The sequence below is a fragment of the Chinchilla lanigera genome, unplaced genomic scaffold (genome assembly GCF_000276665.1).
Source record: "Chinchilla lanigera isolate Chin_1 unplaced genomic scaffold, ChiLan1.0 scaffold00002, whole genome shotgun sequence".
In the NCBI taxonomy this organism is placed as follows: domain Eukaryota; kingdom Metazoa; phylum Chordata; class Mammalia; order Rodentia; family Chinchillidae; genus Chinchilla; species Chinchilla lanigera.
Window position 1 is genome coordinate 3,901,207 of NW_004955403.1, and position 24,791 is coordinate 3,925,997.

Here is a 24,791-nt window from a genome sequence, read left to right on the forward strand (position 1 = left end):
GCCAAGAGAGAGGAAATCTTGGCTACTGCTCCAAGTGGCAGCAGACCTTGGCATCATCCACGTGGCCCTGGCTTTAAGTGCATGGAGAATGCACGAGTTCTGAGGTTAAAGAGGCTTCCACCCAGACTTCAGAAAGCCTGGGAGGCCAGGCAGTGTGCCCCTGAGAGGGCAGTGTGTGAGGCTGTGAGTGTGAAGCAAAAGGTGCACTGGAGACCTCGGAAGTTTGGAAAAGCCAGGACTGTGGATCATCTGAGGAAAGCTGCAAGGAGGGAGCAAAGCGGGCCTAAGAGAGATGCCATGGAAGCTGTAACCACCAGAAGTGCCATAGGGGTGGACTCATGCAAGCCCTTTGGAGCTCACAATGTGCCACAGTTTGCTTCAGATGCTGGTCATGGAACTACAGGACATAATGTTAGCCCTTCTGGATTTTGGACTTGCTTTGGTCCCAATGCTCTGTGTCCCCCTGTTTGTACCTTTTGGAATGGTACTGCTTATTTTGTGCCATTGAATGTTGGGAGTGTTTAACTTTTCATTTGTACAGGGCGTCACAGCTAAGAGTTTGCTTTACATTTTGGGGGAGACTTGGGACGTGGACTCGTCAGCAATGCTGAAACTGTTCGGACTTTGACAACTCTTGTGGATGGACTAAATGCTGTTTGTATGAAGGGATGGGCATGAGTCTTTGGGGGGCCAGGGGTGGAATGTTAAGGTTTGTGTCTGGGTGTCTCCCCAAAGCCTCATGGGGTCATGGGGCAGGCTTTTAGAGTTTGATTGATTATGGGTGTGAGAGCTGCACCCGCCCTGGGGTGAATAGTTTGCATGTGTAAGGAAGAGGAAGAGGCTGCTTGGGGCCATTCCTGGCTTTTGTGCTTCTGGCCATTTCCTCCCTTGTCTGTGTGCTTGTTGCTTTTGCTGTGTTTCTGTGGCCATGAGCTGTAGCTCTCCTCCATGTGCCACTCTGCCTTGTAATCTGCCAAGTATGGACTGAAACCTCCACAAACTGTAAGCAAAATAAACCTTTCCTTCCTTAATTTTGGGTGTCAGGTATTTTGTCCCAGCAATGGGAAAAAAGTAACCAAGACACCTTGGATCATAGTAATCGCTACAGCTAGGTGGGAGGGATGGGGACGTCTGGAGGGGTAGAGTCTTAACTCTGGCGCTCCTGGATTGCAGTGAGGAGGTGACCTTTGAGCAAGCTCTGAAGGAGGACTTCTGTTAGTTTCCTTCTTCTGCTAAGGGGCCTGAGCAGGTGAACTTGCACTCACGGTGATACATTCAACCATTGCAGCATGCCTCAAAAAGTTCTACCTTGAGGTTTTAAACTTTAGCTGCAGAAGGAAATAAATAACGTGAGTGGGATGGAAAAGGAGAGGAGGGCGATGTTCTGCGGGGGTGTGGTTTGGGAAAGGGCTGGTGAAGTCCCCTCCTTCCTGATTGCTGGGAGAAAGTTGTCAGGGGAAATCAGGCCACAGGTGAGGGACAGCCTTTGCCATTGGTGACCTCAGAAGTTATTTCTGACACCATCGTTTGACAGTAGAATAATAGGTTTTATTTCGGTGGCAGAGGATTATTACACGGCCAGGCTTTAACCCGACTCCTCTGAGCTCTGTGTCCGGGCAGCTTCGGCTGCTGCTTCTGGTCCCACCACTGAGGCTTGTGCTGTCTCTCTTGCAGCTCTGTAGGAGGCCGGCCCCAGGAGGCAGGCAGCATGGCTAGCTCAGCCCGGGAGCATCTGCTGTTTGTTCGGCGTCGAAACCCCCAGATGCGGTACACACTGAGCCCCGAGAACCTGCAGAGCCTGGCTGCTCAGGGCTCCCTGCCTGAGAACATGACCCTGCCACGCGCCAACAGCGACACGGACCTGGTGACTTCTGAGAGCCGCTCCAGCCTCACAGCCAGCATGTATGAGTACACACTCGGCCAAGCCCAGGACCTCATCATCTTCTGGGACATCAAGGAGGAGGTGGATCCCAGTGACTGGATCGGCCTTTATCACATCGGTGAGTCGGGCTGGACCCGCATGGGGCGGGATAGGGGGTCTGTCCTTGTGCTGGTCCTGTGTTCTCCTGGGCAGAAAGTTCCATGCACAAACATACATGGCAGATTTGGGAATTTCCTTTTTCCCTGGGAGGAGGGCCAGTGGTACCTTGCTTCTAGGAATCTGGTGATTCTGTCTGCACCAGATTAATCATCAAAACCTGCAGACAGGACAGTGTTTTCTTTTTAAAACTTTGGATTGATTGCACTTGGTCAGCAGTCTCGTTTAACATCGAGTAACACTTTTAAACTGACAAGAATGATGTCTGGATTGAGATATCAGTTGCAAGAAGGTTTTGTTTTCTCTGAAAGTTGAATTTTGCGAAGAACAATCTGCAGTTTCATGTATCTTTTTGCGTTTAAAAATTCCTTGACCGTATCCCAGATCGCCTGGGTGAAAAATGCATTGTGCTCCTCATGCATGACTTAGAAATAGTGCCGCTTGCTTTAACAAGAGCAGTGCCGGCTCTGTTGAGCTGATTTGCCTGCCTCTCATAGGTGAAGGAATGACAGATGAAGCATCCCAGCAAGGAAAAAGTCGGCTTTATTTGAAAGCAAAAATCAGAACTTATGAAGTAACCAGAAAGAAAACCTAAATTCAACCCAGTGATAAAATCTGACATGCTCTGAAATTGGAGTGTTTTGCTCTACATGAAGGAAAGTCCTTCCAAAATTGAACATCAGATATTTTATTAGAAGACATGGTTGTTTTCTGTATAAATTATAAGCCATTTTTTTTTTTTTAAAGAATGAATTGGTAGGGAGAAAGGCCTGTTTATGACTTCACATCTCAGGGACCCCCCCAGATGGGAATTATGCCCTGAGGGGCACGTTTGGCAGGATCTGGAGACAGATTTCCTTGCTGTCGCTGGGTGGGGATGAGTGCACGTGTTGCTGACGTCCTGCAGTGCCCGGGCTCCCAATGGCCCGTGCTCAGTAGCCCCACTGCCCAGAACTGCTGGGGGCAAAGTAGCCTCCTACTGGAATTTTGTTAAAATGCTGAATGCCCTGACAATTGTGCTTCTCTGGGAGGGGGGGAATTTTGTGTAGACTAAGAAAATAAAAAAGGTTTGTATTTATTTATGGAACTTCTAACCATTAATCATTCTGGATAATAAGAAATCTAAAATGGCAAAGAAACCAGTGAATTATTATTTTTCTTTTTTTCTCTTATGACAACACAAAAGGCAAGTTTTTCCTTGCTCAGCACTATCCCAAGATCTGTTTAAATATTGTTCAAAGTGCAGAAGATCCATTGTTTAAAAATTATTATCTGCTTTATTATGATCACAGAAAGTCCCACAAATGGGGTTTTATAAGTAACTCTTTTGGTTTTGATGTAATTTTACCCTTTGGGGCTTCCTAAAACTTCTCTTTTCATTTATCTTATATATTTCTTTTTCTTAATATAAGACTACACGTGGAACATTATATTTTGAAAATGCTTTATGTGATACTTTTTGGGGAAATAATAACTTCTGCTTTCTTGTATGAGATAATTCCTCATGTGAAAGAATAACTTACCCTGTAAGATGCTATAATCATTTAAGGCATGACCATATTACTACATATTTTTCCATACCTTTTGAAAATTTTTCCCATTCACTTGTTACATTTTCTTGTCTAAATTAATTATGAAGGACACAACTCATCCTATCCACAAGTTACCAAAGCCACAGTCTTGTTATTCTTATACTTTACTTTCCAGAGAAATAACTGCAGGTCAGACTTCTAAGTCTTGCAGTATGGTATCCCCACTCACTACGGTCTACTTTTAAGATTTTTCTCTTTATCTTGGTTCTCAGAAGTTTGACTATGGTACATCTAGATGTGATTTTCTTTTTTATCTGTCTTAGGACTCTCTGAGCTTTTTCAGCTAATGTTTTGGATGACTTTTGGGAAATCTTTGGTTGTTATTATTTCTGAAATATTTTTTCTGTTTATACTGAGACTTCAGTTATACCTGTGTTAGGTCATTCCACATTATCAACCAGGGCTTTGAAGCTCTGGTTCATTTTCTTCCTACTTTTCTCTTGATATTCAAAGTTAGGAATTTCTATTTATCTTCATGTTCCCTATTTTTTTCCATCTTCATCTTCATCCTGTTATCATTCTTATCCAATGGATTTTCAAATTTAAGTTATTTGACTTTTCATTTCTAGAATTTGCATTTTTTTCTTTTCACAGTTTTTTTACTTCTCCTAGGAGTTTCCCTATGTGTTAACTCATGTAGGTCCCATTTTTGTTTATTTCTTTGAATTGGCTTGGATATATTATAGCTGCTTTAAAATAGCTGCTTTCTAATTACAATACCTGGACCATCTCAGGGTCAGTTTGTACTGATTGTTTCTTTCCTTGGTTCCTATTTTTATGTCTTTTGTATATCAAACAATCCTTGATTTTCCATTGAACACTGCAGATTCTATGTCATAAACTTTCTGAGTTCTGTGGCATAATGTTGTTTATGTATGCCAGCAGGTGGATTTGTTTCCTTGACCTCGTGTAGGTTTGGCTTCACACTTGGTTAGCACGGATCTGTGGAAAGCCCAACGTAGTCTCCCAGTGTTCCTCACTTGGTGGAATTCAGCTTCCAGGTTGGTCTGTGCTGTGAGTTTTGTTAGGTCTTGGTTCTTGGCTTTGTTAAGTTCAGAGTAGACCATACTCTAGGACATTGCTTATTCCTAAGGGGTCATAAGGGCAGTCTTAAGGAATAAGCATTTCTTATGACATCTTAGCTGGATGCCCACCTTGCTAACTGCTGCCCTCTCCGCCCTATAGTAACTGCTTTCTACAAAGCCTCAGTAGCTTCTTCCCAAGCATATGCAGCCCAAACATTGGGCAGAGATTTACAGGGCACCCCCAGGTGGACTTTCAACTCTCACCCCTCCACAGCCCTGAATGTGCCAGGGTGCCCTGGCCTGGAGATTCTAGTTTCTTTAATGGATCCAGACTCTGATCTCCGCTTCCACAGCTCACAGAGCTGGCATGGATTCTAGGTCCCTGAACTGCACTCCAGAAATAGTCCCCAGGCTGAGAGCTGGGTGGCCAAGGAGTTAGCTCATGACTGTCTCTTGCTTGTGGGGTTGTATCTCATACTGGGTCTTATCCAGTGCCTGGCAAACACTGCTTGTGTGCATTATAGTTGCATACATCAGGCAGGATGGTGTGGTGCTGATTACTTCCCTATGAGCTGAAGGAGAAAGTCTTCCCATGGCTTTTGACTTAGAGTGAGAGAGGTAAGAGGTCGCACTTAGTTTCTCATCAGGTTATTTCCAGAGGACTCTGAATAAAGTTGATGTTGGCGTCCATACATTTGGCAGGTTTTACTGTATTTTCTAGCAGATTTAGATCCCCAGCAGGAAGGGTGGTGAGGAGCCAGCAGCCCCGACCTCTCAAGGATCGGGAGCTGACAGAGGCTTGGACACCACAACGCTGTGTGGCCCTGCTGCTGTTGCCACGCTGTGTGTCTTGGCAGAGTTCTCGCGATGGGTGGCCTCAGAAGCCCCCCAGCTCTAGAGCACTAAGCATAGCTTGTGTTTGTAGTAGTGGGCCATGCTGTGTTGAAAAGAGACTGATGATCTGTGTCCTGAAGCAGAGCAAGCAGTGGCCTGGCCTTAAGCATAGATGGCCATTTCTGTCCGGGACATAGATGAGCTCTTTTGACCTCCAGGTAGGAGGGATCTCTCTTTCGTGGGGACTTGGCCATCTCGTGTGGAGACCCATGCATGGCAGAACTGTGGTCTTTAACTGATGCCATTTCCCACCCTTTCTCTCCCTGCAGGCAGAAGCCTGACAGTGTGTGGGTGGGGGATTGAGCCCTTGATTTAGTGCAACCTCGGTGGCTCAGGAAAGGGTTCAGCCTCTATGGGAACACAACCAGTGAGTAGTCCTGGAGCATGTACCCGAGAAGTTCTGGCAAATGAGATGTCAGGGGAAGACAGTAGAATTTCACTGCCAATGAAAAGCCAGTGCTAATGAAGACAGATTCTATTAAAGCTTCCCTTCTCCTGTACTTGGGACTCTGGTGAAAGGATGTGATACCTGGAGTGGCTGCTTCCACGACACCCTGAGGCATCAGTCCAGAGGATAAAACAGCTAAGGTGGGGTAGAGCAGAAACAAAGTGCTTGGACCGGCACTCCAAAGTCCGTGTTTATAGAGAAGACATTCTGCAGTCCTTAAGTTGCTATTGGTGAGGTTTCTTGTCCCAGCAGTTATTCCTGAGCCTCCAGTGCAGCTGCAAAGAGGGGAAAGAGTAAAAGGGCAATGGCTGCTTCCCGGGGCAGGAGATCTTGAGGATGGAGAAGGTGACAGCAGCTGCTTCCAGGGCGACCACTCACAGAGAGTTCCGAGGGCTGATTTAATGTGTGCACAAACCACGAGGTTGTCTTTCAAAGAAGCAGCAGAATTTTGAAAACAATAACTCCAACGCATGTAGAAATTTTCGGAGGTTTAACATGATCAGTAATGGAATAATTCTTTGAGCGATTAGCAACTTAAATACATACAAGATGGTTTTCTTGGTGACTGTTAGGTGAAAGCAGGTGAGATGATCTGCTTGTGGAGTAATTGAAGAAGGAGACACAAGGGTAGGATTGGAAAAACTTGAGGGAGTCCAAATTAAGCCATGCATTTAAACCTATTATAGTTAAGCAGGAATATGCATAGTGAATTTTAATTATTAGTTAATTAATTGTAAGACAAAGGTTTCACTATGTTGTCCAGGCTGGCACTCCAAGTCCTGGGCCATCCTCCTGCTTCAGCCTCCCAAGAAGCTGGGATTACAGGGGTGCACCACCACACGCCGTAGGGCTCTGCAGAGTAGGTGTGCTGTAAACCTTGACTTCATAACAATAGTGTGCATGTCACCAATGGTGTTAGGTTTCTGTACCTCTCGGCAGGAAGCAATCATGCCCCTTCAATTGTGTCCTGAGAAGCTACAGCGTTTCCTAGCAACTTCTGGTTTTATTTGTGGAACGAGAGATGGTCTCTATGGAAATGAGTCCCAAAGAGGAAGGAATTCAGTGGAACAGGATTGGGTGAGGTGTGGCCTGTTGGCACAGTCATTTTGATTGTGTTGCTCTTGGCTTATGTTTTCTCACAAAGTGTGAGTTTTGTTTTTGTTTATCTAGTTGTTAATCATGTTTTTCTCTGCAAAACTCTCTTCACATGACCTTTAGAATGACTAATCTAGAGGGAAAATACATCCACTGGGATCAGAGCAATAAAAATGTTAAAGGCATTTTAGTCAATCAATAGTTTCTGTTGGAAGCCCAAAGAAAAATGTTGAGACTATCAAAGCACCATGTGCAAAAATTTGGGTGTCCCTGTAGCTCTCCATACATCTGCTAATCATATTCTTCCCACAGAAACTCTTATACACCCTGAGATTTCAGAGGTGGTCACCATGCAGATGGATTACAGAAATCACTAGGTTTCTAACTTATTGTTGGTCTCCAAGATGAGAATTCACTGCTCACACATGTAACAGTATCTCTCATTGCCACACCCTGAGCTCAGGTGATATGAGGGGCAGTTCACATATATGCTGAATATTTAAATGATGAAAAATTTTAGAGTAAAAGACACTTTGCCATGAACCCCTCTCAAAACACTGCCCCTCGCTTTGAACACACACATTGTTCTTGCCACCTTTCTGAAGCAGTTCTGGGAGTCGTTTTTTCCTGAGTGTCTTTACAAGGTGTGATAAAAAAAATACGGCGAATGCTGCTGCTAAGTGTCAGTCAGTGGAAAGGCAGGCTCATAAAAACACGCTGCTGTGTCCTTGTCCACCTTATTCACTGGATCTGGCACTGTGTGCCCTCTGGCTCTTCCCCAAGTCAGAATGACTAGGAAAGGGAAACATTTTGAATCAACTCAGGACATCAAGGCAGCCACAGCAGTGCAGCTAAAGCCGTGAAAGATGTGAGAAAAGGTGCGTTTTGATTATCTGAAAGTATGTGCTGTGCTGGGCAATGGTGCTACTCAAATGACGGTGTTATTTATCTCTGACTCGGTAAGATTCTCCATCATGTAAATCAATGTACTGTCCCCTTCACTGAGAAGCCCTTGCTATGAGAAAATTCATCTGAACTACAGAATGGATTTATTGGTGTTGGTATTGCATATTCTTTTCACATTCTGGGTTGAGCTTTTTGCACTGTCATAGAACAGAAACAACTAATTCACCAGCACAGACATTGATTATACTGTCAAAGAGGAATGGCAGAACAACTGCATTTTTTGATTGTTAGTCTTTAGAAACTGTCATGGCTAACGCTTATGGCATTTTTCATATTTCTTAGCATTTGGGTTGTAAAATCAAGTGTGAAGCTGCAGTGAGCCACAGAATTAAGATCATACATTTTAGAGCTTTAAGATCCCAAAGTTTAAACTGATGTTTAAATAGGAAAATTTAGAGTCATAATAACCTGTAGTTTAGTGAGGGCAGAGTCAAGGATGAAACCTAAGGATCCTGTGCCCCAGACTTCATTTTCTTTGTGTGCTTGGAAATGTAGTCCAATATTTCCCAATCTGTAGGTATTTGCTCACCACCTTCTTGATTCTGCCAAGTTGGGTCATCAGCTATGCTACTAAGATTTGTTAAAAACCATGTGATTCACAAAGGCTCTGTCTTGGTCACTTTCCTGGTCACTGGGACAAGATACCCTCCACGCACAACGTAAAGGAGGAGAGGTTTATTTTGGCTTACCATTTCAGAAGTTCCAGTCCATGGTTTTAAGGGTCAGATGCAAAAACAGCGTGGTGGAAGAACAGACCTGCCACCAAGGAAAGTTGTTCACATAGTGGCAGCCTGGAAGCAGAGACAAAGAGAGGAGCCAGGGAGGGAGATGCCCTCTTCCGGCTCCTGTCCCCAGGAACCGTCAGTACCTAAGCTCCACCTCCTAGCAGGGCCTGAAGCAAGCTGTGGCCAGATGTGAGCTCCTTAGCACTTTGGTTGGCCCACCGCTAAGGCATTGCCTGTGGTAGCCCTCATGCCCCCACCCCCTCTCGGGTGGCTCTTCTCACTGCCTGCAGGGTTTTTCAGACAGAAATTCCATCTTGCTGGAGTTTCCAGTTTCCCAGCGTCTCCCTTATACTTTTGGCTTTACTTGCACGGCTTCATGCATTGCTTGGCCTCCAAGGGCTTTTTCCAAAATCTGGAGGGAAGCCTTCCGGACTTCATAACTCTCAAATTCTGCATGCCTGCGTAACCTGTGGGTTGTATACAGACGGATGACACTAGGGTCTGCTGTGAGCTCATACAGTGGTCAGACTTCCTTGGAGGGTGGCCACAGAGGCCTCCAAGCGCCTGGACAGCTGAGCACTGGGAACCAGTTCCCTAGGCAGCATTCTGGAGCAGGAGCAGGGGCCCTGGGGCTCTCTTCTCAAAGCAGAATCTTTCCAAGGAGTTTACCCTTTCCAAGGGTGAGGTTTTCCTGATTCCTCAGATGTTGCAAACTTTTTTTCTTTTTTTTTTTTTCCTTTTGTATCTAGAATTGAACTCATGACCTCAAACTTGCCAGGCAAGTGCTTATGCTGCTGAGCAACTTCCCTGGCCCATTCAAACTGCTTTTCTGATATTCCTGATGCAAAATACTTGGCTTTTTAAAAATGCTAATCTTTTCAGCAGCTGAGCTATCTTCAGCCCCAATTTTACAGGCACTTCTGGTAAGACTGAGCACTTCTAAAGTGGGCTTTTTTACTCCTGTTTCTCACTATAAATCTGGCTAAAAGCAGTACCCATGCTACAGCCTGAGCATTGGGCTGCCTTGCAGTTTCCTCTGCCAGAGCCGTTAGTTCACTGCCTTTAATCTCAGTCTCCTGCGAAGCCTCAGGACATGAGCACTATGTCACACATTTTCTGCCAGAGCATGACACACATGGCCTTGAGTTCAGCTGCCAAGGGAGCCCTTGTTCCCAGTGGAAACTCACTGAGCCTGAGCTTTGCTATGTGTATCTCTTATCAGCTCTCTTGTCTTCTGAGCTCTGACCAGAGTCTACCATAGAGCTTGCCTTACTTAGGGCATTCTGGAGCTTCTCTCACTCAGATCTCCAAACCTTTCCAGACACCTGCTAGCCAGTTCCAAAGGCTTTGGAACTAACCACATGGTCAGGTGTAGTCATGCAGTGACCCCACTTCTCTGGTATCAGAAGCTGTTTTAGTTACTTTCCTTGTCACTAGGACAAAACACACAACGACCACAATTTGAAGGAGGAGAGGTTTATTTTTGGAATTATCAGTGGTTGAGCACTCAGGTGCTGTGGTCAGGTAGACTGGTAAACACCATGCCTGACGGACTGAATGACCTTGGGCAACTAGTTAGCCTTTTAGAACTTCAGTTTCCTCCTCTGGCCAAAAAAAAAAAAAAAAAAAAAAGAAGAAGAAGAAAATGTCCAGTATCACATGGATCAGATGAGATAATATATATAAAACTCTCAGCACGGTACCTAGGCTGGCTGTTAAACTCCTGCTGGTTGTGAACTCTTTATTTTATCTTCTATTAATAATAATGAGGATGCCACGGAGTCAGTGTACTTCTGGGCTGGAGCAGCAGTGCAGACTTACTTGCCAAATGAATACACAAGAAAGATTTATGGATCAAAGTTGCAAACTGGACCATGTCTGCTTACACAAAACAAGGTCTTTTTCTTCGTCACAGGGCTGTAGAAATTATATAAGCACTTAAAATATGAATGCTAAGTAAGAGTGTTTTAAATTCAGTGTCATATATCCTCAGAATCAGCATAGTTCCCTAGGTAACGGGAACGCTGCAATTAATGATAATTTCAATTAAATGGAACAAAGAAGTAATGTATTAGGCATTTCATTTCCGGAATAGCTATCAAATATAGCTGAGTGCCTATTCTAAAGCTCTTTTGATATGTTCAGGTGATTATTGCCAAAGAAAAGTTGTCACAGCGGATAACTACATTTGCTTTAGTCATAGAAGTTGTACTTCATATCTTTGAATTTTTCAAATGTTCTTAGAGAATAAGCTTTGAATATGAGGTTGTTTTTTGACACAGCTTGACTCTGAATTACTTCTGATTTCATTGTTGTCTTAGGCAAGATAGTTCAGGGTGCACTGCAGTAATGAATGATTAAGGGCTCAGCACAACAGAAGATTATTGGTGTTGCTGCTCATACTGTCACTTAGGGTCTCAGCCTCACTGCCTTCTTTATTTTTGCTTTATTGGATTGTAGAGTCTCAGCCACTGGGGCTGGGGATTTAGCTCAGCAGTACAGTGCCTGCCTGGCAAGCGTGAGGTTGTGAGTTCGATTCCCAGACTGGAAAAAAAAAGTCTCAGCCATCCTGTCCTTGTGCTGACTTGGTCAGGTGCCGGGAGGAGAGAGAACTGCAGACTCTTACACCAGCAGTTGAGTGTGGTGGTACCAGGGTGATACATTTTGGTCTGCCCAGAGCCCAGCGTTCATTATCATTAGTGTGAGTCTGCCTACATCAAGGGCGAGGGAAATGTGGAGAATCCCCTGGCCATTCAGCCAGCACTCAGTGTTTCTCCATAGACCTGTGTCTTGTAACAGAGTGTCCAAGCCTTGCATGGCTGCTCCGTGGGCAGGTACTGGGGGCTAGCAGGCATCAGGCTTCGGTGTACACTTTGAAGGTTGTTCAGAGACTGAGTGACCAGACGGGTGCTGGGCAACACCAAGGACAGTACCATGACAGAGACAAAATAATTGCAGTGGCTCTGAATTCATAGCAACAAGCGGGTGTCTTAGACCATCAGAGATCTTCCTTCCTTTCAAAGTGCATGTTGGACCTTGTATCACAGAGTCCCTGTGTTTGTAATGGCTGTAAGAGGCTTCTATAGCCATTCAGTAGGTTTTTGAAAATTCTTAGGTCAGAGTGTGTCTTGGTTACTTTTCTTTAGTTGCTGGGACAAAATACCTGATGCCCAAAATTAAGGAAGGAAAGGTTTATTTCGCTTACAGTTTGTGGAGCTTTCAGTCCATACTTGGCAGGTTACAAGGCAGAGTGGCCCATGGCAGAGGGCTACAGCTCAGGGCGGCAGAACACAGCAAAAGCAACAAGCACACAAGGGAGGAATGGCTGCAAGCAGCCTTTTCCTCTCCCTTACATATGCAAAGTTTCCACCCCAGGGCAGGTGCAGCTCTCACACCCATAATCAGTCAAACTCTAAAAGCCTGCCCCATGGCCGCATGAGGCTTTGGGGGGACACACAGACACAAACCATAACAGAGTGCTAGTATCCAAAGAAGCTTCAGTGTATGTTATTTCTTCACATTTTAGTTGCAAGCATTACTAACACAGGCATTTGTCTGCCTATGGATTGAGATGGTTTTTACTTTCTATTAAGTTATGCTAGAAACATGTGCTGTGTTAATTCTCCAGTCTCATTTGTGTCACTTTTCCAGAGGAGGCTTGCGTAGTCAAGTGGGTAAATGTTAAGTACTCCTTGTAATTATTGTGTGGTGGTGTGAAGATAACAATGGCATGAGGCTTAGAAATTCTCCTGTCTGATGAAACCCATTACTAAGCCCAGAAAATAACTGCTTCCCATACATGCTAATTTTGTAGCATTATGTAAGTAGCTTTTCATCCTCCCTTAAGGACTAAGTATGGGCACAGCTATAAATAAATATATTTATAATTCCATGTCTTTGTCCTCATATTCTTAAAGTCTGTGTTAGCATTTTAAATTTCTATGTCAACTTTTTTAGCTTGGTGTATGCTTGGTGTATCTTTCCCCACTGATTTAGTTTTTCAGCCACTCTTTGGCACCCATTGGATTAATCTGCTGTATTTTTTTTTTTCCAGTACCAGGAATTGAACTCACGACCCCATGCTTGCCAGACAGGCACTGTGCTGCTGAGCTAAATCCCCAGCCCTAATCTGCTGTAACTTATGCACAGCTTTGTGATTTTTAATTCAGAGTGACTGAGCATCTTTTAAAATTGATATGTTTAGCATGTTTACATTTAAAAAATTATTTTTAGTATATTTGGATGTACTTCTATATCATATTGTTTTAGTGTCATACTGTTTTGTAGTTATTTGCCCCCTACTTTTATGCCCTCTATTGAAATGATGGGTTTTCTCTCCTTCCCAGTCCCACACCCTTCTTAGTTTGGAAGTTAAACGTTTTTGTTTTACTCCATTAGGCTTTCGAGGTGTACAGCAGAGTCAACCAATGCTCTAATCAACTAGTGTGTGTGCTGCCTCTTGCTGTACAAGAATCTTTGGGGCTTTTCATTTGCATCTCTTTCCTCCCCATCTTTTCTCTTTGTCTTGGTGGTGTTTAATTTCATCCTGTTGTGAATACCTCTCCACACTGTCCATTACTATTATTGTTGTGGTTTTTATCACACAGTAGCTATATGTCCAACATCTTCTCTTCATTTTGGGTGCTTCCTTAATGGGCTGTTGTGCGTTCCCTGGTTCATTGTCTGCCATCTATTTGTGCTGTTGTTAATAAAGCCAGGGTCTTCCACCGGCCCTACACAGCTGTGTTTGAGTTCCAGTAGAGCTGGGATAACTGTCACTGTCCTTACATTCATTTCTGTCAGTCGTTTCCACAACCAGCCTGACCTTATTGTTGAGCTATTGAGTAAACATGGATGGATTCTCAGCGGTGTGCACTTTGTGTGCCCTTTGGAGCAATCATAGAGAACTCTGCAGGTTTTCAGTCTGTTTTAAACTGTGAAGTCCAGAGTATCATAACTCATATTTAACAGAGCCACTAAGGGATTCTTCCTCAAGTCTTTGTAGTTGTAGCTTTTGTGCTTGTTTTACTTAAATTATGAATTACAAAACTCCCAGTGTATGCTCATTAAGAAAGCCTGATTTGGGCTGGGGATACAGCTCAGCGGCACAGCGCCTGCTTGGCAAGCGCAAGGTCCTGAGTTCGATTCTCAATACCAAAACAAACCAAAAAACCTGATTTTTCTCTTTCTGTATCAGCATGTATAAAACCAATCCAATACCATCAAGGGACACATTTTCTCAGTTTACTGTACTTCATAAAGTCATTACCAGAGCCACCTTGGTGCCGTGATTACAGTTTGAACCTGGCAGTGTCGAGTGGGCCCATTAACCTCAGCACCTGTCACTGGGTCACCTGAGGGGGAGGAGGCTGGATTTGGCGTTGGGGGCTGGGGCAGACCTGGCTTTAGAGTCCGGCTTCATTCATCATGGGAGTCCATGAGCCACGCTGAGCCCAGTGTCTTCATGTATGAGCAATAAAGCGACACTGGTAGCCTCGTAGTTTCCCGGAGGACGGAAACAGGACATTTATAATCGTGTGCACGGGAGTTGCTGCAGCCCCAGAAACTTCTTGAGATCCTGCTCTTCGCTGCTGGGCAGTGAAATGGAAGCAGGGAGTTCGCGCCCCGTCTGGTGGGGGACACAAGCAGGAAGGAAACCGTCAGGGTCGTCGCAGTGTGTTTACAGAGACCCTGGAGCGCGGAGCCCAGAGACGGGAAGGGCACAGAGGGGCCTCGCCAAGAAGGTGAAAGCCTGAAACAGAGATCGTTTTGGTTCACAAAGAAAACGTCCTTGTAGGGTTGGGGAATTCCACCTGCCCATGCCTTCCTTTCCCCTAAGGGCTCGCTAGAGCCCTGCTGGAGGACGGTGCCTGCTGTGCCCCTGGCCAGCTGCCTGGCCAACTTCTGCCTGTCTTCTCCCAGGGCCTCCGCAGGGTCTGTGGATCCTCTTAGGAGGATTCAGAAGTCACCCGCATGGGAGGCATCGGTGCTTTTCGCGTTTCTGCAGCGTTCTCCCTGCCACCATTTTTCGATGCTGCTTGCAGCATGTGAAGTCCTCTCCCTCCTTGTTTCCTCGGTATCCCCCTTGACCCCTTAGCTGTGCCGCACTGAGGCTGGGGGCTGAATTCCTTCCCTGTTTTCCTGCTGTGTGCTCCATACAAGTTAATTCATTTCAGGAAGGAGTAGGTTTTAGACTAAAGTAATTATGATGTAAAATAAACACTTTACACATTGAAGTATTATTCAATCACTAGCCCATACTATGTAATTATCTCCTAATCATTTTGGGAGAGAGTACCAGGAATCAAACTCATGACCTTGTGCTTGCCAGGCAGGCACTTGTGCCGCTGAGCTACATCACTGGCCCTCTCCTAATCATTTTTGAACAAAATAATTTCGGTATTCATCGAGTCATTCATTCAGCACAATTAGAAGTTTATTATGCACCAGGTGTCCGAAGGAATTTTAAGCCTATCCTCTCTACCAAGATAAAGCTAAAGGACAGTAATCCTAACTTCTTTGTAATTATTATGCAATGTGCTGTCCTTTTACTTCCTTTACTTCCTGTCCTTTTACCCTTAAAATCTATCTTCACTAATGAAAGTGTTGTATATTTATGTAGGAATAGGTTTTTTTCATGACCTGAGCGTGAATAATACTTTATATTCTGAAATCTTGGATCCTTTGTCTTTCCTGCAGCCATAGACATTTTCCGGAGAATTGTGTTTAATTTGGCATGGTAAATATCTGTGGCATTTTGACATATTGAAATACACACCTGAGTGTTCACAGTACAACTTTCCTTCCTCCAGTACAGGCAAGTGCTATTGAAATTCTTCCTAGATTGAGAAATTATCATCCTTTCACTCTTCAAAAATAAGTACTTTTCTTTTGGGTCTATAATTATGGCATAAGACATAATGTTAGAAGCAATTATATTACCAATTTTTAAAAAAACCTTGAAATTTCTAACTGGAATTTATACTGACTAGTGGGATTCTAAACATTTATGATATGTCTCTGTAAGGCATCCAGATAGGTAGTTATGTTTTCCTTTGTGTGCACGTCTGTGGCATGCATCTGGTGTAATAAATGTTCCAAACAGAACACTTTGAGAACTCAGCCAACATCTGGAGGAGGTTGAATTCTTGGTTTTAGGCTCTGTGACAGCATTTCTTCCTCTTTCACTCTGACTGCCAAGCCTGTCATTTCTGAGCCGTTTCAAGGGGACAGCAAGGTGACCCGTGCTGTGCATCTGAGCATGGCGCTGCTGATGTGGGTGGGGCTGTGGGTCACCCAACACAGGAAACTTGGAGTTTCTGGCCCAGCATGTGATTCGCTTGCCTGGATCAAGTGCCATGAAGCTAACACAGTTTCTTTTTAAAACTGTACTACTGTAAAGAACGTAAGAGGCAGAGACCAGCTGAGACCACTGTGCTTGTGTAAAGGCAGCATGGCGTGGAATTTGTTGTGCCTGGGTGCAGGCAGACAGAGGGTGAAAAGACCGTCTGCAGGGAACAAGGAAAAGTGGGCCCCTTTATAGGGAAAGAAAGCAGTGCCATTAGGCGGGAAGATTTTAGTGAACTTCTGTGGTCAGAGTTCCCTGGCAGTCTTGCACCTCAGCGGGCAAAGTCCTTGAAGCATCCAGTGTAAATTTTTGGTTGCAGGTGTGCCCAGGACCTGCAAAATTCCTTGTTCTGTCTTCTCTCCTTTACACATCTTGTGCTTGCTGATGATAGCTTTGGTGCTAAGCTGAGTTCCCTGCTGAAGGTAGTGAGAGTTGGGTCCCATTCAAGCCTTACAATTACCTGTACAGTTCTAAGTATAACAGTATTGCTAAGGTTGGCAGTAATATTATCTTCTTGGTACTTCATATGTGGTGCTATCTTTGGGACCTCCAGAATTCTTAATTCAAAATAAGTTTCACTCAAATGTAGGGGAACAATGTTTCTTATCAAGGAGGCTGGCCGGCTGGCCGCTAGTAGTAAAATACTGGCTTTTTTTGTTTGTTTGTTTCTGTCATTTGGCATCATTAAAGCACTGTGTACCATTCATCTGTTCTAGTTCATTTTAAATCTTAGAATCATGGAGGCTTTAGGCTGAGAAAGAAAACTGGCGATTGTTTTCTCAGTTGGCCTTATTTTACCAACGAGAGGCCAAGGGCCCAGGTGAGTTGTCCAGGACAATAATTGGGGAAAAAAGGCTTGCATCCTAGGAATTTCCTTTGCAGTGGATTGCTTCTTAGAGGGAGTTAGGTCCTGAAGTAGTTTCCTGAAGGTGATTTTTCGTGGAAAGCCAAGCTTTCCTTTGAAACCTTAGTTCTGCAGAGGACTTCATGCTGAACCCAACGATCAGATTCTCCTCCAACATGGGAATAGACTGCTGCCTTAGATTGCGTGCCAGAGAAGTTGGGCCATATTCAGGGGCTGTTACTATAAAAACACACAACAGAACAAACCCTTTCATTAAAACTTAAAGCTCCATTCAAACTAATGGGATGCTTGGAAGAACCACAAGGCTGGTTACTGTTCCTTCCTAGGCCTGCCCCCAGGACTGGGAGTGGCTCGGTCCCTGTCTGAGATTCTCCCTTTCTCCATCTCTCCTTTTGGATCCAGCGAGCTGGAAGATGAGAAAATGAGCATTTGCTGGGCTTCTGCTGAACATCATTTCATCTTTGAGGATTTCAGCAGAGTAAGATGATCCAGTGCCTTTACTGGAGATTCTTAGAGATCTGACTCAATTTTTTTTACTAGATTTTAAAGTACTATCTGAGCTAGACCCCCAAAACTTACTGTGCTTCTGAGCAATACTTCAGGGAGAGAGGATTTTTTTTTTTTTTTAAAGATAAAAGGAGGGAAACATTAACAGACATACAACATTTTACAACATATCACAAGCACAATACAGACAATACAGAGTTACAAACAGAGTGGTAGGGAATTAACAGTGGTGGTTGTATTACATATTGATATCTTCAAAGTGGCTTCTCATGAAAACAGATATAGACATGCAATACTGGTCAACCAAAGACTCATTGACAGTTTCTTTCAGCATAGAAATAGAAGACAGAACAACAACCATGTTAACTATCCTGTATATACATACATACAAAATTTCTCCTTCTTTCCCTTCTCTTTTCCCACATCCCAGAAGCCCTTTACTCTTCAGTGGTTTCCTATCATTTCACAGTGTCTATCATACCTCCGAGTTTAAATTAACTCTTTCAAATTTTACACTAGTGAAACAATGCGGTGCTTGCACATGTATGTTTGATTTATTTCACTTATGAGTATGGTCTCTAGTTGTGACCATTTAAATATAAAGGCCTCGAGTTTATCTTTCTTTATAGCTGAGTAATATTCCATTATATAAAAGTACCACAATTTTCTTATCCAATTCTCGGTGGATGGACATTTGGGTTGCTTCCACATTTTAGCAATTACAAATTGTGCTGCTATGAACATAGGTGCACATATATCACTGTGATATGATGCTTTTAGATCTTCTGGGAAAATACCCAGCAGGGGGATAGCTGGGTTGAATGGGACCTCTAAACCTAGTTTTCTGAGGAATCTGCAAACTGATTTCCACAGTGGTTTCACCAGTCTGCATTCCCACCAGCAGTGGAGAAGGGTTCCTATTTCTTCCCAGTGAGAGGATTTTTTTTTTTTTTCAGATAACTTTTATTATAAAAGATGCAGAAACACTTTTTGTTCTACTTCTTACCGTTCCTTTTTGGTGGTGTCTTCTTCCCTGGGGTTGTAAATGTCCAGGGCCACACATCTGCTTACAGAAGGACTTAGGAGAGACTGAGATAACTTATGAAGTATGTATGTAATACAACACTGTTTTTGCATAAAAATTTAAACCTATTGATCTCTCTCTAAACTGAAACTGATATGATTTGTCATTTTCTAAAGGTAGATGTGACCAATACCCAATAGTATCCATGAGCTGAAATATTTCAACAAAATTTCTTTAATATCTCCATTAAGAAAAAGATGTAAAGAAATCAGTGGCATTCATGGAGAAGGTTCTTATTCATGAGAGATTCCAACTAGAACCTCTCTGTCTGCTTTATTCCCTGACACTGCGCTCTTGTGAGGCAGCTATACTGTGGGAAGTCAGCCCCTAGCCTGTGAGCGTCTCCCCTTTGGCCTCGGATGTTTCTCCTGCTGTCTTCTTGGGGCTCCTTTCTTCACTGGCTGTGACGCTGTCTGGGTCCCCATTTTCCAGGCCATTCTTTTCTTCCTTATTAAAAACTCCCTTCTTTCTGCATCTCTGAAGTATTCAGGCTTTCTTGTGGATTTTCTTCCACAGTGCTCTCCTTTCATGGTTTTCCTCAGTCCAGTCTTCAGCCGGTTCTTGAAGGAAGCATCGTCTTGCACCATGGCTGGCCGGAGCCATCTCCCCGTGCCCTCTCATTGGTAGCATGGCATCAGTGGCAACAAGGGCATTTACACCACTTCAAGCCAGGGTCCCCACCTGGAGGCCCAGTGTCCAACACCCGTGGCTCAACCCACCTCTGTCTGGAGCTCTGAGTGGGGTGCACTTCTCTGTCAATGCGCCACTCACCCCTCCGTCCCCACCTACCCCTCACTCATGGCAAACCAGCTCTTTGGTGCCTTATTTTGGGGGGTAATTTTTAGTCTTTTAGGTTTAAAATCCTTGCCAGTACTTGTCTCCTTCTCTACTTGAAACCTGTGCACCTAACCTGCTAGATTTAGGTTAGCTGTCTTTCCCAGTGCCGTTGCCTCTTTTGACCCTGACCCTGTCTAGGGTTTATTACAGCTTCCTCAGTAATCTGAGCCCCACATCTGCAAGTCTGGGTGATGTTTCCTGCGGCTGCCAAACCTTTAATTGAGACATTTATTTTTTGCAGGCACTAAGCTAAGCATGTTACATATCTTTACTCCTGCAGTTTTTCACACAACCATAGGGGTGGAGTATGAATGAGTTAGGGGTTATCAGAGGCCTGTTCTCCTCCAAGGTAGTGAGGGTCCACCTGCAGGCAGGGCTGGCATTGGTGCTGTGCACTGTGACATATATCTACCAGAGAGGGTTAGTAGTTTCCCCATTTTATGGCTGAATACATAGGGTAAGGATTTAATTAAATTCTCCAAGCTCTTTCAGCTAGGGGAAGGTGGTGTTGAAATTTTCCTGAATTCGGAGCAAGTGTTCCATTTTCCCTTCTTGTAAACTTTCCAGAACATATAGGAGAGGCTGGCAGTCATGCTGTGAAATGGGATGGGCCTGTGTTCAAACCCCTGCTTCGCCACTTCCTTCCACTGTGTTGATTTCCACAAGTTGTTTGCTCCTTTCCAATACAAGTACCAATCTGATAGGAAAGGTAATATTCCAGGAGGGTTTTTTGGCCTGCATGTAACATGCTCGTCAGGGGCTTGATTTAATGAGTACAGACACTGCCTGATTGCCGGTGGGCTTGTGCACTCATAAATCCATCATGAGTTGAAAACATTGTAACCAACAAATGCATTTAGTCACATAACCAACTGAACATCATATCATCTACATGCATTTGTTGAAAACTTCAGAGAAAGTAAAAAAACCAGGGTGGTCATATGGGTATGCTTTTACGTGAGTGTGAAGTAAATGAATTGTTAATTCAAATCATTTGCATTGAGGACTGTGTAAAAAAGCGGCAGTTCTCATGATGATGAGCGTAATATGATTAAATTGTCTTTGGGGGCAAGACATGGAGTGTTATTTTTCTGTTTCCATTTACTGTACTGTGAAGTGTGGATCATTTACTTTTGGAAAAATTATCTGTTGAGTTAAAAAGAAAAACCTAAGCACCGTCTGCAGGAAAGCGTGGTGGTGCAAGTGGTATTTCAGGGGTCAAGCCATCGCTAATGTTCGGAATGGCAGGCGGAGCTCACCCTGGCTCATCTTCAGCGCAGGCCCGCAGTGTAAGGCAACCGCCGCCTCCCCAGTCCTGAGCTGAGATCCTTGGCCACCCAAGCAGGACTTGGGAGAGGCGGTGCTTCACCTGGCCACCAGGTGGGAGAGGGGTTGTTGATTTTGATGGAGGATCTCTTTGGGGCTGGGGAAGGCGTTTTTGCTGTTAAACATGGAGAAGAGGAACTTCTCCCCCTCTGGTCAAATGAGGGGGCCTCGAGGGACCTGCCCCAAGTGCTTCAGCCCCGTTGCACAGAGACCTTGCATGGGCTGTGACTGGGCCTGGGGAGGTCAGAGGCCGAGGCTGGAACTCAGCGAGATGCTGCGCCGATGGTGGTTGGCGCAGCCTGAGTTGTTGGGACTGAACGTCCACCCTTGTGGACCAGCTGTGTGCTCCACAGATGTTTCTGTGACTTCCTGTGATCAGAGTTCTTTTCACGATCTCAGAATGACCAGAAAGGTCAAAGCTCAGCTGTTTCATCCAGGGATGTGCGAAGAACCTGTCCCAAGACACACTTTGGACCGAGCAGCAGGCCAAGACAGTAACGCTGTTATTTGGGCTGGCGGTGCAGCTTTGTGACAGAATGCTTGCCTGATGTGCAAACATAAATAAACTACAACAAATAAATAAATGAGTAAAACCTGCAGTAAATAACTAACTAAATAAATAAATGCAATTCCACAAAAAGAATAAAGTTGTGGTGAGTGGCGCCCTACCGGTTTTGCTTGTTCAATATAAATAGTTCACTAAGCATCAAGGTATAAAATTGACATTGCATTACAAAAACAAAACAAAACAAAACAAAACAAAGTAAAAGCCGGGGTAGCTCAGCGGCACAAGTGCCTGCCTGGCAAGTACAAGGTCCTGAGTTCGATTCCTGGTACAAAAAAAAAATTGATATTGGAAAATATGTGATTGAAAGTTGTCTCTGGGTGTGGAGTAGACAAGACCGTACTGCAGCTCCAGGTTTGTCTGGCTCGATGTTCCTGCCTGGAAGTGAGCTGTGCCGGGAATGGAGGTCGGTCCTGGGTTCAGCCTTGGATCCGCGGTGACGCTGAGCTGGCTGGGCTGGGTGAGCGGAGATCCAGAACGGTGACGTTGGGGAAACGGTGCCCTTCTCCGGTCCGCTGCTCCCCAGCTGAGCTGACTGACAGCTGTGCCCCAGGCCCCTGGAGAGAAGCACTTCTGAAGAAATATTCCTGTAGCATCAGGCTCTGAACTATTTATGGAAAAGCAAAGCTTTTCTCTTAAAAAGGAGCAAAGAAGGGGCAGTCAGGGGACTGTCTTCTCGGTGCTTTTTGATGACTTTGTGTTAGTGGGAGACAGCTGAACACCGACAGCGTCTGCAGAGTGATGAGCTAACACCAAGGGCAGGACCTGCCTCTGTCCTTGAGGCAGGAAGCTCAGGCTGGCTCAAACAAGGTCGCCTGTCCCTAAGAGGGGCATCAGTGTTCCTAAGGAGACCAGCACCGGGCCAGGCTGGGCAGGGAGCCATGGGGGGGAGAGGCTGGGTAGAGGTGGATCGCCTTCCAGAACAAAGCCAGAACTCTAAACTAGAGTGTGGAAAAAAGGCAGAGGACAGCATCAGTGTCTTTGTTCTGTCCTTCGGTGTTCCTGTGACAGTACTTGTACAAGGCTTTTGCATTTACAGAGATCTCTCCAGGACCTTTTCTCTTGTCATTCTTAGGGCACCTGTTTCCCTGCTGGCAGACCGCAGAGGAGCAAGTTAACCGGGTTAAGTTGTTCTCCAAGATCAGATACACGGGGTCGGACTTACAGTTTCCAAAGTCAGAGGGCCTTTCCCAGTGTACCCAGTCTTCACTGTTGTGATGAATAGTTATGTAACTGTGAAGGTTACCCCCTATTTTTGGCAAGGTTCCCATTCAGGGACTAAGATCAACTCGTGTAAAAAGAGGAAACAATGGCAGAGATGTGGATGGGGACCACACACGTGGTGTTTAGGAACCGCTACGCTGAGACCTGTCCCCCCACACGTAGGCTTATCGTTTGCTGTGTCAGGTGTCTAAGTCTGGAACCCGAGGTTGGATGATCAACTTTGTGAACCTTATGTAATCCAAGTGAGATGGGCTGAGTAGTGTCCCTCGCCTAAACTTTCAGTGTTCAAGTTCAAATCCTGACACATTAAAATATGGTCTTAACTGGAGAGAGGGTCTTTACACAGGCCATCCATTCAAGTGAGCTCCTTAGGATGCGAGTGTTGTGCTTGTGCACGTGGGCGGTCATGTGTCAGTGAAAGACAGAGGTCCAGGACAGGGGCTCCCTCACGCCCTCAGAAGGAAACAGCCCCGCCAGCACCTTGATTTTGGACTTCTTCCCTGCAGAACTGTAAAACAGTGCATTTCTGCTGCTTACGATACCCAGGTTATGATACTTTATTATGGCAGCTTTCAAAACTAACACAGCAGGGGTTTTCTTAAACACAGGGACCCTAACCCCATGATAGTCCCTAACTTTATCGTTGTGGTTTTTTTTTTTTTTTTTTTTTTTGGTTTTTTTCTCCGGTACCGGGAACCGAACTCACAACCTTGCGCTTGCCAGGCAGGTGCTTTGCCGCTGAGCTAAATCCCCAGCCCCTCGTTGTGGTTTTGTACAAAGCCATCCCAAGTTCCAAGCTAGCAGCGCCTCCTCAGGAGCTTCGAGGCTTCACCGGCTGCCCCTTCGCCCTCCTGTGCTTCAGCAGGGCTTCCCTGGACGGTGCCATCTGTCTGCTGGGAGCCTTCTGGAGTTTGTCACCCCCGGTCCTAACCAAGGCCATCCTCCTCTCCACAAGGCCCCTGCATGAACCAGGGTTGCTTTTGTAAACTTCTGCTTTGTGGGATTTTTTTTTTTAACTTCTGAACAAAACCAAACGGCTACCTTCAGAGGTGGTAGCACCCGCTACATAGGCAGGCTCCCTGTGGCTTGTCCAGCATGCCCAGTCTTCATGAGCGGACGTCCCTGCCACCCATGGGCTGCAGCCTGGTGTGGTATCTGACACTCGGGAGCCACGACTGTCTGGATGGCTCTTGTTGTCACAGCTCTTGGCCCCGGTGTTGCCACCGTTCCTGTGTGTTACTGTGCCCTGTGCATGCCCTGAGATGGCAACCTGGCCGCATCCAAGTCAGGTTGGGACAGGCACCCGGCGCCCAGTAGAAATGTAATAAGCTGCGTGGCCTCCATGAGAACTTCGAAATGTGAGCTGAGACTCAGCGTCCTAGGCTCCAGGTCCAACTGAGTTCCGGGCAGGAAGCACCTGAAATGTTCTTCTAGTCTTTAGATTCAGAATCTCGGTGGCTGAGAATACAGTCTTTCTGGACTGAATTTCCAAGAATTGAAGAATTATTTTTTTAATGGTTTAACCGGGATCTGGTTTAGACACATAAGACTGACCTAAACAAGTAGGCTTAAAGATCTGTTTCTGTGAGTTACATACATAACATCATTTTCTGGAATTCAAAGTTTAAACCACTTTGTCTGTTTTTAAGTTCTATTCTCTATGACTGATTTTGTTTCAAATCTGACTGCCAACACCCTGACAAATAGGTCTGCTGGGTGGTATTCTATCTCTCATGGCTCCAAGACTTCCTATGTTGAAATGCGCCATTGCCTTTTACTAATTGAATATCCCATCCCTGAATGTGTTGCATGTATTTGTCCAGAAAACCAAGATGATGGAGCTATGAGGCTGTTTGCAAACCCTTGTGTCCAGAACTGTGAACTAGCGGAAGAGCAGCAGGAGCAGCATTTCTGTTTTCCCTGACACGGCTTCCTCGGTGACACTGCCCTCCCATGTCATAGGGTTTGCCTGTGCTGGCTTGTCGGGAGCAGCAGTTTTGAGAAGTCCTTTGTTGCTCTGGGAGAATGCTTAACTACAAGTTATCTGTTGCTCATAGAGCAATACCAGGTTGATGATGCCTAAATTCTACCAAACCAGGGAGCACATGATCATTGTTCCTGGTTTTGTGGGCAGTACACAGTCTTTTCCTTCATGGGACTTTTGTGTAACGCAGTCAGGATGGTGGCTCAGGATCAAGGCTGAAACTCTGGGGTGAATTCCTAAGCTTCCTTTACATCTTTCGGTAGTGCTT

At 45.0% G+C, this 24,791-nt stretch overlaps 1 protein-coding gene across 1 annotated transcript in view; it reads left to right on the forward strand.

Moving 5' to 3' along the window:
* Positions 1–1,674: 1,674 nt before the first annotated feature.
* Hecw2 (HECT, C2 and WW domain containing E3 ubiquitin protein ligase 2) overlaps positions 1,675–24,791 on the forward strand; it is a gene marked incomplete at its 5' end in the record, with an annotated part of 193,309 nt that continues 170,192 nt past the window's right edge. The window contains 1 exon segment of the mRNA XM_013512122.1: positions 1,675–2,000. Within this exon segment, the coding sequence (XP_013367576.1) occupies positions 1,709–2,000 (292 nt within the window).